A 14,672-nucleotide genomic window follows, 5' to 3' on the forward strand; every position below is an offset into this window, starting at 1 on the left:
TAACATAAATTAGCAACAGGCTTTACAATAATAACATTAACAGGTAGGAATTAACAAGGGCAGAGGAGAATAATACGAGAAATATATACAAATGTACAAGTTGATATTAACAAGTAGGTTAAATAAGCAATAAGGATGATTGGGGGGGAAGAAGAGGAGGGAACCTAGGGTAAAGAAGGGGGGGAAGGAGAGGGTGGGGGGTGTAGAATGGGCGAGGGTCAGAAGGGTGGGGAGAGGGTCAGATGGGGTAGGGAGAGAAAAAAGAAGGTGAGAGGGTCAAATGAGCGGTCGGTTGGTGGTCAAATGGACGGTCGTGTCGAATCTATGTGGGGAGTCAGTTTATTAGTCAGGATACGCTAGTTTGAACAGCCATGTTTTAAGATTGTGCTTAAATGTTTTGATGAAATAACCTTCGTTTTAGAGACGTGCCTGAAGAAGAGGAAGATACCAATTATGTTAATCTGGTTCAGGATATATGCAAGGCTATATTGAACTTTGACTCATCTGAACCCTTTGATAGACAGAGCTCATCAATCTCTGGGGAGGCCCAGAAACAACCAACCTAGGGATATAATAGCCTGCCTACATAATTATCTGTGAAGGAGTCAATAATGCAAAAAGCAAGAACCAATGGAAATATATCTTGGAAAGGTACAAAAATGCAAGTCTACAACATGCAGCGGCATAAAACCATGAAATATATTACAGATTCACTGAGGGCTGAAAACATTAAATATAAATAGCTCTTTCCATTTGGACTTTCTTTTAACATCAGTGGCTATTCTTTTATTGCGAGGTCTCCGGAGACAGCGGAGAAATTTCTCAGACAACAAGGCATTGAAGTAAAACCGAATAAGGAACCAGAACAGTCTACATTGCAATAGGAAGCTACACGCTGGCAAAGGGCCGTAAAAGGCTGAGAAGAAATTCAGGAAGCAACTTCTCTGTGCTGGGTGTCAACACCTGAGATCAACAGGAGACTATGTGGTTTTTATATTTTCTTTTCGAATACCCTTATTTTGGGGATGGTTGGCTTTTGGGGCCATATATAAGGTCCTATGATCCAAAATACGTTATTGTATTTAACTACAGTTTTTAACATGCCTATATGGACTTCATTGTGTACTAAGAGAAACCCTTTTACATAAGATTTAAATGTCTACCTAAATGTTTTGTGATTTTATTCTTTATAACATTTTCCATGATTTTTCTGGGCACTGAAGTCATGCGCTAGAGCTGTGGATATACTTACTGTCCTCCTTCCAGTCATTAATTTAAAATTTATTTATTTACTAGTTTTACTATACCGATATTCAAGACAGTCTTATCGTACCGGTTTACATCAAACAAGGGAAAGCCATCTAAACATGCGGAGAAAAAGTTACATATAACATATAATTTGATTATATTATGATCACTATTGCCAAGCGACCCCACCGCCATTACTTCTCTTACCAAATCTTGCATGCCACTGAGAATTAGATCTAAAATTGCTCCTCTCTCATTGGTTCCTGAACCAATTGCTCCATAAAACTTTCATTTATTCCATCCAGGAACTTTATCTCTCTAGCATGCCCTGGTGTTTCACGTATCCAGTCAATACTGAGGTAATTGAAATCTCCCATTATTATTTCACTACCAGTTTGGTTAGCTTCTCTAATTTTTCTTAGCATTTCACTGTCCATATCACCATTTTTGCCAAGTGGATGGTAGTATACTCCTATCACTATACTCTTCCCCAAAACACAAGGTATTTCTATTTGTAAAGATTCGATGGTGCATTTAGGGGATGATTTTCAAAGCCCTAAGCGCGCTGAGCCTAAAGCCCCGGGACGCGTCTAAGTCCCGGGGCTTTACAAAAGGGGCGGGGCCAGAGGCCTCCTGCACAGCGGCCATTTGCCGCTGTGTTGGAGGATTGCATGCCGGCAGGCTGCCGGCGCGAGCAATTTGCGCCTGCCTCCAGGCAGGCGCAAAAGGTAAAATAAAAAGTTGGGGGTGTTTAGGATAGGGTTAGGGGAAGGAGTGGGAAGGTCAGATTAGGGGGAAGGGAACGGGTGAAGCCCGTGGGCATCAGCGTGCGCTGGGTGCACAATTGTGCACCCCCTTGCCTGCGCCGACCCCTGATTTTATAAGATGCGCTTGCGCATGTTACAAAATCGGGTATACATGTGTGCGCACTGGCTGGAGGGCGCATATGTACGCATGAGCGTATTTTTGAAAATCTACCCCTTAGTCTCATGCTAGATCTTGTTGGACTCTATGCCATCCCAGACATAAAGCACCACCCCGCCACCAAGATGCTCCTCTTGTCATTGCGATATAATTTGTACCCCGGTATAGAAATATCCCATTGGTTATCCTCTTTCCACCATGTCTCTCAAATGCCAATTAAGTCTGTCATCATTCACTGCTATACACTCTAATTTTCACATCTTACTTCTTAGACTTTTGGCATTAGCATAAAAACATTTCAAAGTGTGTTTTTTGTTTGTATTTATATTCTGCTTTTCAGTTGACTAATATAAATTGGAATTTTTTAGCTCAGGTGAGTTTTTAATTATAGGCACTTGGGCTACTTTTCTTATTAATGGAACCTCTCTGTTGGGATGCCCTAACTCTACTGCTTCATTAGTATTCTTCGAAGATACCTCCCTGCAAACCATGTGCTACTGAGCGACTGTCTGCTTTCCCCTTTGTTCTAGTTTAAAAGTTGCTCTTTCTTCTTTTTAAAGTGTAATGCCAGCAGCCTGGTTCCACCCTGGTTAAGGTGGAGCCCATCCCTTCGGAAAAGACTTCCCTTTCTCCAAAAGGTTCCCTAATTCCTTACAAAACTGAATCCCTCTTCCTTGTACCATAGTCTCATCAACGCATTGAGACTCTGGAGCTCAGCCTGTCTCTGGAGACCTGTGTGTGGAAGAGGGAGTATTTCAGAGAATGCTACCCTGGAGATTCTGGATTTCAGCTTTCTATATAAGAGCCTAAATTTGGCTTCTAGAAACTCCCTCCTACATTTGCCTATGTCATTGGCGTCCACATGTACCATGACTATCGGCTCCTCCCCAGCACTGCTAAAAATCCTATCTAGGTGATGCATGAGGTCCATCACCTTCGCACCAGGTAGGCATATTACCAGACGATCCTCATGTCCACCAGCCACCCAGCTGTCTACATTCCTAACAATCGAATCACCAACTATGACAACTGACCTAACCCTTTCCTCCTGGACAGTAGCCGTGGGAGACACATCCTCAATGTGAGAGGACAGTGCACACCTGGAAAGCAGGTCCTTGCTACAGGATCTTTTCCTACTGCATCAGTTTGATGCTCTCCAATCATGAGACCTTCCTCCTCCAAGGCAGCACCAGGGCTGCCAGACTGGGGTTGGGACTTGGCTACTATGTCCCTGAAAGTCTTATTTATATACCTCTCTTCTGCTTCAGCTCCTCAAGAGATAGACTCGTTCTCTGAGAGACGGGAGCTCTTTGCATCGGATGCACACGTACAACTTCTCACTGGCAGATAAAAAATCATACATATGACACTTGATGCAAAAGACTAGACTGCTGCCTTCATCTTAAATTTGTTCAGTTCCTAGTTAAGTTTTAGCTTCCTGTGGGTGCAGGATTACGTTTAATTAGGGTCATTTAAATGTATTAACATATTCACTATATATCTGGTAGTGACCTACAAGGGAATGATCAAACACTTGATAAGGTGTGGGGAATTTCTGAGTTTAAGTTAAAAGGCTGATTTTTTTTTTTTTAAAGTGTGTAAGTGACACCTGCCTGTATATTAAAGGTTGAGCTAATGGTAGGTGGGAGAGGGGTGGGAAGGTTGGGAAATACAAACACTCAAACTTCTGTTTGTTGCCTGCCTTTCTGACTACCTGTTTAAAACAAAACACACAAACTTCTGTCTCCAGCATCTTACATTATAGGAGGCCTAATTTATTATTCTTTATTATATGAGGCCTAATTTATTGCATAAAAAATAAATGACAGTTTTTTTCATTACAGAAAAAGGAATTGTCCTGGGATGAGAGTAAGATGCTGGTGATGCAAGATCCAATTTATAGGTAAGAACATGAATCACAATAAGAACTTAAGATTTACCTTACTGGGTCAGACTGAGGGTTCCATCAAGCCCAGTACCCTGTTTCCAATAGTGGCCAATCCAGTTCACAAGTACCTGGCAGGGCCCCAAGAAGTCAATATATTTCATGCTTTTTATTCCAGGGGTGAGCAGTGGATATCCCCTCATCCACCTTATTCATGGTTTATGGACTTTTCTTTCAAAAACTTGTCTGGGCCTTTTTTAAACCCAGCTACACTAACAGGTTTTACCACATCCTCTGGCAACGAATTACATAATTAATTATATTGAATAAAAAATGTTCTGTTGTCTTAAATGTATTACCTAAAAACTTCATTTAATGTTCCCTAGGCTTTGTATTTTCTGAAAGAGTAAACAACTGATTCATGTTTACCTGTTGCACTCCACTCATTTTATAGACCTTTATCATATCTCCCTTCAGCTGTCTCTTCTCCAAGCTGAGGAGCCCTAATCTCATTAGCCTTTCCTCCCAGGGGACACATTCCATCCCCTTTACCATTTTGGTTGCATTTAACTATACCTTTTCTAATTCCACTGTATCTTTTTGGAGATGTGGCGACCAGAACTGCACGCAGCATTCATGTGGTTGCATCATGGAGTGATACAGAGGCATTATGATATTCTGTTTTAGTCTCCATTCCTTTCCTAATAATTCCTAGCATTCTATTTTCATTCTTGGCCACTGCTACACTAAGCAGAGGATTTTTAATACATTTTCAATGATAACACCTAGATCCTTTTTCTGGGTGGTGATTGCCAATATGGAACCTTGCATTATGTAGCTATAATTTGGGTTGCTCTTTCCTACATGCATCACATTGCACTTGTCCACCTTAAATATCAGCTCATTTGTATATTTGTGTGACCACATTATTAGGGATATTTTTATTGTACGCCGCCCTGAAGTTTGGAAGTGTTGGTAACAAATCTTTTAAATGAACTAAATGAATAAATGTAATCTACCATTTGTATACCCAGTCTTCCAGTGTTGCAAGGTCCTCTTGCAATTTCTCACAAATGTATTGTGGTTAACAACTTTGAATAATTTGATCACCTCATTCGGCATTCCCATCTCTAGGTCATTTATAAATATAATAAAAGCAATGGACCCAGTACAGATCCCTGTAATATTCCGTATTTAACTTTCTCCAATGAGATAACTGATTAATTGTACTTTTAGTTTTTTATCCTTTAACCAGTTCTCAATCCACAATAGAATGTGTTTATGTTTAAAAGGCATTTTCCTAGCGTGTAGCAGATGGACTCAAAACAAGTGGGTATAGTGTGCTCGTGCTAGCAGTTGGAGACTGATCTGACGTCAGCACGGGTACATATACCCCTGCAGGAAGTGCAACAATTCAGTAATTTCCGTCTCCAAAGCAGTTTGGAGCTACCTCACGCTCGCTGAGCGTTTTTCCAAATTCTAACGACTAAATTCATAGAAGAAACCTACCTGAAGACGAGCCCCGCATTCCTGCGGTGATACCATTCGGTCCCTCCCCCAGTTGAGTTTCCCGAGGCGATTTCCGTGGTCCCTCGGAAGTAAGAGCCTCGGTCCGGTGGCCGGCTCGCGGCAGGGACCTAGCCCCCGAGTGAGAAGGGCTCGGGCGCGGCTTAGAGGCAGCCTCGGTCCCGGCACGGACTTGGCCCCCGAGCGAGACGAGTTCGGGCGCGGCCTAGAGGCAGCGGGTGCACTTCCTCGAGCGCGGTGGTGACGGTAATCACCCTCTCCCCCCGCAGCCGGAGACCGCCCGGGTCGCAGCCGGGAAGCGCCGAAGACAAGGGTAAGGCGTACATCTTTACTTGTTGGTCTCCGAGGAAGCGAGGATTAGCGGAGTCTGCCTACGTGGCAACCCGCCAAGGAGGTCGCCATTTTGCCTGCCTGCTCGCCGTCGCCTTTTGCCCTGGTTTGTCACCGCGCTCTAGCGCTCAGGCCAGACTGAGCGCACAGGCGAAGGGCGTATATGTTAGGCGCCCGAAAATACTTGGGCGCATGTTCGATTGAAGTCACCTTGATTTATGTTGAACAGCGCACGCATGTTGCTACGCGCCCGTTGATAGGCGCACACTGTTAGGCACCCGTTGAGAGTCGCACACGGTTAGGCGCCCGTTGCTAAGCGCACGTTGATAGGCGTCCGTTTCTATGCGCCCGTTGCTAAGCGCCCGTTGCTAAGCGCCTGTTCATAGGCGCACGTTCATAGGCGCCAGCCAATAAGCGCACGTTGATTCTCGCATATTACAAAGGATGGGAGCGTAAGAGGCCCATGTGTCAGCAGAGCCGGCACCTCCAGACTCAGGCATAACAGCTCTAAGCCTCTGCTCAGCATGCAACCTCAGAGCTACACAGAGCGAGGAAGCAGACTCCCTATGTACCCAATGTGAAGAGGCCCTGGGAGTTCCAGGCCAGGACCGGTCGCGGCCCAGCGTACTTGCCAGTTCCTCAGGGAACACCCCGGCCCTAGCAGGCCGCGGTGAGCCACCAGGGAACCCGAGATACCTAAGGCTAGATCCTGCTTCGCTCTCCTGGGTGGAATTGTTCAAGGGGATTCATGCCTTTGTCTCAATGCAGTCTGCTCCCCGAACGGGTCCATACGTACCGGATGACCCGGCCCCTGGACCCTCAAGGCCTAGGCACGGCCACTCGCCACCCGGAAGCCCCACTTATGGGGATTCAGATTGCTCTGAGGAAGACGAGGAGCCCCCCCCTCCGAGGAGGGAGAACTTCCCTCGGGGATTGAACCATATCGAACCATGAGGCGATTCTTTCTGAAAGAGGATCTCCCAGGCCTGGTCTCTCAATGCCTGTCAGAACTGGATATCCCGGGCCATGACACCCCAGGGGAACCTAGAATGAATCCCCTGTTAGAGGGCCTGCGCCAAACGGCTCGCCATTTTCCCCTCCTACAAGCAGCACAGCAGCTAATCGATCTGGAATGGAATACACCGGAGGCCTCATTCAAAGGGGGTTGGGCCTTGGCTGGCATGTACCCCTTAGACCCGGCAACCAAGGAGCTGCTGGCGTGCCCCCAGGTAGACGCCATAGTTAGCGCAATTGTGAAGCGCACCACCATTCCGGGGGGGGGGGGGGGGGGGCGGCGGCCCTCGGCCCTCAAGGATGCACATGACCGGCGCATGGACGCCATTCTGAAACAAGCCTTTGAGGTGGCAGCCATGTCCCTACGAATTGCGACCTGCTGCACCGTGGTGACGCGTTCCTGTTTATCACAGGCTAGGAACAATACCCCGGGAGAAGAGATGGAATCAGCTCTCTCGTTCCTCACTGACGCAGCCTAGTCCGTATGGCAGGGAAGGGAGTGTCATCCTCAGTGGCAGCCAGGAGACAGCTTTGGCTACGTAATTGGTCGGCCGACTCTTCCTCCAAGACACGTCTCACGAGAATGCCCTTTAAGGGATCCCTCCTGTTCGGCAGCGACCTCGAGAAACTGGCCAATAAATGGGGCGCCTCTCCATTACCCCGTCTACTGGAAGACAGGTCAAGGAGGAGCCAGCGCCCTCTTCCTAGGACATCCAGAGGTAGAAACTCTCAGCGCTTCAACCCTTACAGGGCTCGCTACCAAGCACCTCGTTCTCAGGCCAGGAACCAGTCCTTCCAGACTAAGCACAACAAGAGGAGAACCGGCTCGGGTTCCGGTCCCGGCCGCATCCCACAATGACAATCAGCCGACCCATCCGGGGGTAGCAGCCATAGGGGGCAGGCTAACCCTCTTCTACCGCAGGTGGGTCGGGATTACCTCGGACCAGTGGGTCCTCGCCATCATCCGAGAAGGGTATTACCTGGACTTTCTTCGACTCCCACCGGACAAGTTTGTGGAATCTCCTTGTTCACCCCTCAAGAGGGCGGCACTAGAGGTTACCTTGCGGAGGCTCCTGTCCCTAAAAGCCATAATCCCAGTGCCTGCATGGGAGATAAATTCTGGGCATTATTCCATTTATTTCATAGTACCCAAGAAGGAGGGCACTTTCAGACCCATCCTGGACCTCAAGTCAGTCACCTACGGGTCCCCAGCTTTCGCATGGAAACTCTGCGGTCTGTCAAAAATGCAGTACAGCCAGGGGAGTTTCTCACATCCCTAGATCTGTCGGAAGCCTACTTGCATATCCCAATCCATCGGGATCACCAGCGCTATTTACGTTTCAAAGTCCTGAACCAACACTTCCAGTTCTGAGCTTTACCCCTTGGGTTAGCCACCGCGCCGCGGACCTTTACCAAAGTCATAGTAGTAGTGGCGGCGTTCCTCAGGAAGGAAGGAATCCTCGTCCATCCCTACCTGGACGATTGGTTGATCAGGGCAAAATCACCGGAGGAGAGCCACCAGGCAACCAACAGAGTTATAGCTTTTCTGGAAAGCCTAGGATGGGTGGTAAACTTGAACAAGAGTTCCCTACAGCCTTCTCAGTCGCTGGAATACCTAGGAGTACGATTCGACACCCAGGAAGACAAGGTCAGTCTGACCTCCAAGAGGAGATCAAAGCTCCGGAATCGTCTGCAGGCTCTCCTGAGCGCCACCCGGCCCACAGCTTGGGATTACCTATAGGTCCTCGGCCTTATGGCATCCACTCTGGAGGTGATACCATGGGCGCGGGCTCATATGAGACCATTACAACACGCCCTCCTATCTCGGTGGAGCCCACGATCACAGAACTACACCGTACACCTACCTCTACCAGCCAGAGTGCGGAATCGGCTACGGTGGTGGTTGCAGCCCAGTCACATGAGCCGGGGGTCAAGAATGTTCTCCCCAACCTGGACCCTGTTCACTACAGATGCCAGCCTGAACGGATGGGGAGCACACTGTGAAGAACTCACCGCCCAAGGGCGGTGGAACATCAACCGACTAGAGCAGAGCTTTCCAAACTTTTCATGTTGGTGACACACTTTTTAGACAAACATAATTTCACGACACGGTAATTCAGTCTACTAGTAAACCAGAGGTTAAAGGTTAAACGAACGAAACATATTTTGACAATTTATGTATGTTTCCTTAAATATATACATAAATAAAATGTTTCACGACACAACCTATCTCATGAAAACCTTAAATTTATATTAAAAATATATATTCCAAGATTCATGTTATTGTTATAATTTATGAGAAACAATAATAAAACAAATTGTCTGTCCCCCACACACTCATCTCTCTCCTCCCCCCAGCACATGTCTGGCCCCCACACACTCATATCTCTCCCCCTCAAGCACATGTCTGTCCCCCCAGCACGTTTGCCCCCCACTCACTCATCTCTCCCCCCCCCCAGCACATGTCTGGCCCCCACACTCATGTACCTCGTCTTTTTGATTGTTGCCAGTTAAGTGCTTCACTCCCTTCCATGATCACCAGACACTGCTGCTTGCAGTCAGCACTCCTCATGGCCAGGCCTCATCGGCAGCAGCAGCCAATGCAAGGATGGCTGGGCTCGTTCCACCCACCAAGCCCCCCAAAAAAACGCGATTGACAGCAAAAATCACCCAATAATAAGCAACCCATAAACTGAAAAAAAAAGTGAATCTCTAGAAAAAAAAAAGCCCAAACTCGCATCAGAGTTGACCGGGCTTGCGCGACACACCTGCACACTGCAGGCGACACACTAACGTGTCCCGACACACAGTTTGGAAAGCTCTGGACTAGAGGCACGGGCAGTTAGGCTAGCATGCCTGCGATTTGCCCACAGACTTCGAAACAGAGCGGTCAGAGTGATGTCGGACAACGCCACCACAGTGGCATACATCAACCGACAGGGCGGAACCAGAAGCCGACAGGTATCCCTAGAAATAACCCCCTTGATGACTTGGGCGGAAGCAAATCTACAGGACATCTCCGCCGTCCACATCGCTGGGAAGGACAACACCACGGCAGACTTCCTCAGCAGAGAAAGCCTAAACCCGGGAGAATGGCAGCTGTCGCCCACAGCTTTCCAGATGATTGTGGATCAGTGGGGGACGCCGGGCATGGACCTACTAGCGGACAGGTCCAACGCTCAAGTACCCAGATATTTCAGCCGCAGGCGGGATCCTCTATCCCAGGGGATCGATGCCCTGGTACAGCCATGGCCTCAAGGGATCCTGCTATATGCTTTTCCTCCATGGCCCCTGCTGGGTGCCATTATACACAAGATTCAGCGGCACAGAGGCCTAGTTCTTCTAGTGGCCCCGGACTGGCCAAGAAGACCCTGGTACGCAGACATGAGAAGACTACTGGCAGGGAATCCATTTCCCCTGCCTCCACACAGGGACCTGCTCCGGCAAGGTCCCATCCTCCACGAGGATCGAGCTCAATTCTCTCTTATGGTCTGGCCATTGAGAGGGCTAGACTGAAGAAAAGAGGATACTCGGGGCTGGTAATAGATACACTCCTCCGAGCACGCAAGTTCTCCACATCACTAACATATATAAGGATCTGGAGAGTATTTGAAGCCTGGTGCGAAACTCACGGCACCAATCCACATGCCGCTAAGATCCCTATCATTTTGGATTTCCTGCAAGATGGACTTCAGAAGGGTCTGTCCCTCAATTCCATCAAGGTCCAGGTGGCAGCGCTATCTTGCTACGGTCCCCAGAGTGAAGGCAACAGCATTGCCACACACCCAGATGTTTCACATTTCCTGAAAGGAGTCACACATTCGCCTGCCACTGAAGTGGCCAGTGCCCCTGTGGAACCTCAACCTAGTTTTGGAATTTCTAGCGGGAACCGCCTTCAGACCCCTTCGAGGCCTGTCCCTCCGAGTGTTAACCTTGAAGATGGTGTTCCTGCTGGCCGTATGCTCAGCACGCCACATCTCAGAGTTACAAGCGCTGTCCTGCCGTGATCCGTTTCTCAGAATCACTCCAGAGGCTATCCATCTTCGCAAGGTTCCTGCCTTACATAGAAACATAGAAACATAGAAATGACGGCAGAAGAAGACCAAATGGCCCATCCAGTCTGCCCAGCAAGCTTCCCTCATTTCTTCTCTCATACTTATCTGTTTCTCTTAGCTCTTGGTTCTAATTCCCTTCCACCCCCACCATTAATGTAGAGAGCGGTGATGGAGCTGCATCCAAGTGAAATATCTAGCTTGAGTAGTTAGAGGTAGTAGGGGTAGTAACCGCCGCAATAAGCAAGCTACACCCATGCTTATTTGTTTTTACCCAGATTATGTTATACAGCCCTTATTGGTTGTTTATCTTCTCCCCTGCCGTTGAAGCAGGGAGCTATGCTGGATATGCGTGAGGTATCAGTTTTTTTCTTCTCCCCTGCCGTTGAAGCAGAGAGCTATGCTGGATATGCATTGAAAGTGAAGTATCAGGCACATTTGTTTTGGGGTAGTAACCGCCGTAACAAGCCAGCTACTCCCCGCTTTGTGAGTGTGAATCCTTTTTTCTTCTCCCCTGCCGTTTAAGCAGAGAGCTCTGCTGGATGTGTGAAGTAACAGTTTTTCTTTTCCCCTGCTGTTGAAGCAGAGAACTATGCTGGATATGCATTGAAGTGAAGTATAAGAATGGAGTGATCAAGCTAGTTGAAAGGCATCAGGAATAGAGGAAGATGGAGGTAGTAATTTGGATATTTGGTTTGGGGTAGTAACCGCCGTAACAAGCCAGCTACTCCCGTCTTTGTGAGTGCAAATCCTTTTTTCCACATTTCCTCTTGCTGTTGAAGCTTAGAGTGATGTTGGAGTCACAGTAACCATGTGTATGTTTATTGAATAAGGGTATTGTCTCCAGGCAGTAGCCATCATTCTGGCGAGTCACCCACTCTTCATTGGCGGCCTCTTGACTTTATGGATCCACAGTGTTTATCCCACGCCCCTTTGAAGTCCTTCACAGTTCTGGTCTTCACCACTTCCTCCGGAAGGGCATTCCAGGCATCCACCACCCTCTCCGTGAAGAAATACTTCCTGACATTGGTTCTGAATCTTCCTCCCTGGAGCTTCAAATCGTGACCCCTGGTTCTGCTGATTTTTTTCTTATGGTAAAGGTTTGTCGTTGCCTTTGGATCATTAAAACCTTTCAAGTATCTGAAAGTCTGTATCATATCACCTCTGCTCCTCCTTTCCTCCAGGGTGTACATATTTAGATTCTTCAATCTCTCCTCGTACGTCATGCGATGAAGATCCTCCACCTTCCTGGTCGCCCTTCTCTGTACCGCTTCCATCTTGTCTTTGTCTTTTTGTAGATACGGTCTCCAGAACTGAACACAGTACTCCAGGTGAGGCCTCACCAAGGACCTGTACAAGGGAATAATCACTTCCCTTTTCTTACTCGATATTCCTCTCTCTATGCAGCCCAGCATTCTTCTGGCTTTTGCTATCGCCTTGTCGCATTGTTTCGCAGACTTCATATCATTAGACACTATCACCCCAAGGTCCCTCTCCTGCTCCGTGCACGTCAGCCTTTCCCCCCCCCCATCGAATACAGTTCATTTGGATTTCCGCTCCCCATATGCATGACTTTGCACTTCATGGCATTGAATCTCAGCTGCCATATCTTCGACCACTCTTCCAGTTTCCTTAGATCCCGTCTCATTCTCTCCACTCCTTCCGGCGTGTCCACTCTGTTGCAGATCTTAGTGTCATCCGCAAAAAGACAAACCTTACCTTCTATCCCGTCCGCAATGTCGCTCACAAAGATATTGAACAGGACCGGTCCCAACACCGATCCTTGCGGTACACCACTTAAAACCGCTCTCTCTTCAGAGAAGGTTCCGTTTACCGTCACACATTGTCTTCTGTCCGTCAACCAATTTGCAATCCAGGTCACCACCTTGTCACTCACTCCCAAGCTTCTCGTTTTATTCACCAGTCTCCTGTGCGGAACCGTATCAAAAGCTTTGCTGAAATCCAAGTATATGACATCGAGCGCTCTTCCTTGGTCCAATTCCTTGGTTACCCAGTCAAAAAAGTCAATCAGATTTGTCTGACAGGATCTTCCCCTGGTGAATCCATGTTGCCTCTGGTCCATCAATTCTCCGGACTGTAGATAGTTCACTATTCTCTCTTTCAGCAGAGACTCCATTTCTTGCCCAAAGTAGTCTCACTCTTCCACCTCAACCAAACCATATACTTGCCTACCACGGAAGGTTTGAAGAAGTCGGAAGAAGGTCGAATACTATGCCATCTCGACATCGGCAGGCTGCTGTCCAGATACCTGGAAATGTCAGAAGCAGTACGAAAGACGGACCACCTGTTCGTCCTTCACAGCGGGAAGAAGCAAGGGGAAGCGGCCTCACGGGCAACCATCGCCCGCTGGATCAAAGAAGTTATCAAGGCAGCCTACGTAGAAGCGGGAAAGCCACCACCTCTACGGGTCAAGGCTCACTCTACCAGAGCTCAAGCGGCCTCTTGGGCAGAAACTAGGATGCTGTCGCCTGCAGAGATATGTAAAGCGGCGACGTGGTCCTCCCTCCATACCTTCTCCAGGTTCTACCGTCTGGACGTCCAGGCCAGGGAGGACACAGCATTTGCGAGGGCAATCCTGAACGGACCTCAGGCAGCCTCCCACCCAGTCCGAGAGTAGCTTTTGTACATCCCACTTGTTTTGAGTCCATCTGCTACACGCTAGGAAATGTAGAGATTACTTACCTGATAATCTCGTTTTCCTTAGTGTATGCAGATGGACTCGGCATCCCGCCCGGCTGCCGGTATACATGGGGATTCACCGACTCAAGGTAAGCCATGTTTTCTTATATAGGGCATCCACCCTGCCGGGTGTCGACGCCTTCCGGTTGAGAACACTGGCGGTCTCCAGCTACTATCAATCGGTCAGGGTAATCCTGTTCATTTAATCGATCGGTCAGTTACACATATTTCCATAAAGCTTTTGCAAGGAAGATTACTGAATTGCTGCACTTCCTGCGGGGGTATATGTACCCGTGCTGACGTCAGATCCGTCTCCAACTGCTAGCACGAGTACACTATACCCACTTGTTTTGAGTCCATCTGCATACACTAAGGAAAACGAGATTATCAGATAAGTAATCTCTACAATATGAATCGCTCTTCCCAATTAAGAATCACTGAAAGCAATGCACAATCAATATCATAATACATATCAGCTAAAATGCAATTAAAACATAAAACAAAAATCTACACACAACTAAAATCTGTATACACAATTAAAATGTTGAGAATGTATCTGTTGTGTATTTTTCTTAACAATCTAATTTAACCCCTTCAATACACTTTATTTACTGCTGCTGCTCAACCTATTATAGCCCCTTCCATTGACTCCTATCCCATGACTTTTTTAATTTCCTCATGTGATACTTTTCAAAAGCTTTCTGAAAATCCAAATACAGTGACATATGATGACAAAAAAAGACCAAAAGGTCCATCCAGCCTGCTCAGCAAGCTACTTATAGTAGTAATTGCCGCTCAGTGCAGATTACCCCAAATCTTATGTTAAGGGTAGTAATATTAACAATCAAAACCAACCAACTGGCAAATCCATAACAAAATAGTTACTAGAAACATTTGTATGGAGTGAGCAGCTGTGATACTTCAAGCAATGCTACTTGATCATGCTTTGCTTTTGGACTTCGCCATAAAAGCAGTTTCTGTGCTTTATTCTT

The 14,672-nt window shown here is 47.4% G+C and overlaps 1 protein-coding gene across 3 annotated transcripts in view; it reads left to right on the top strand.

Annotated features, from left to right (window-relative positions):
• Nucleotides 1-14,672, top strand: part of LOC115099984 (carboxyl-terminal PDZ ligand of neuronal nitric oxide synthase protein-like) — a 560,668-nt gene that overhangs the window by 195,764 nt on the left and 350,232 nt on the right. For all 3 annotated transcript variants that reach the window (XM_029618101.1, XM_029618104.1, XM_029618102.1), the window contains one exon: nt 4,017-4,075. In XM_029618101.1, the coding sequence (XP_029473961.1) occupies nt 4,017-4,075 (59 nt within the window). Of the gene's footprint in view, nt 1-4,016; nt 4,076-14,672 lie in introns of those variants that run through there.

This window comes from Rhinatrema bivittatum, chromosome 10 (genome assembly GCF_901001135.1).
Source record: "Rhinatrema bivittatum chromosome 10, aRhiBiv1.1, whole genome shotgun sequence".
Taxonomy (NCBI): domain Eukaryota; kingdom Metazoa; phylum Chordata; class Amphibia; order Gymnophiona; family Rhinatrematidae; genus Rhinatrema; species Rhinatrema bivittatum.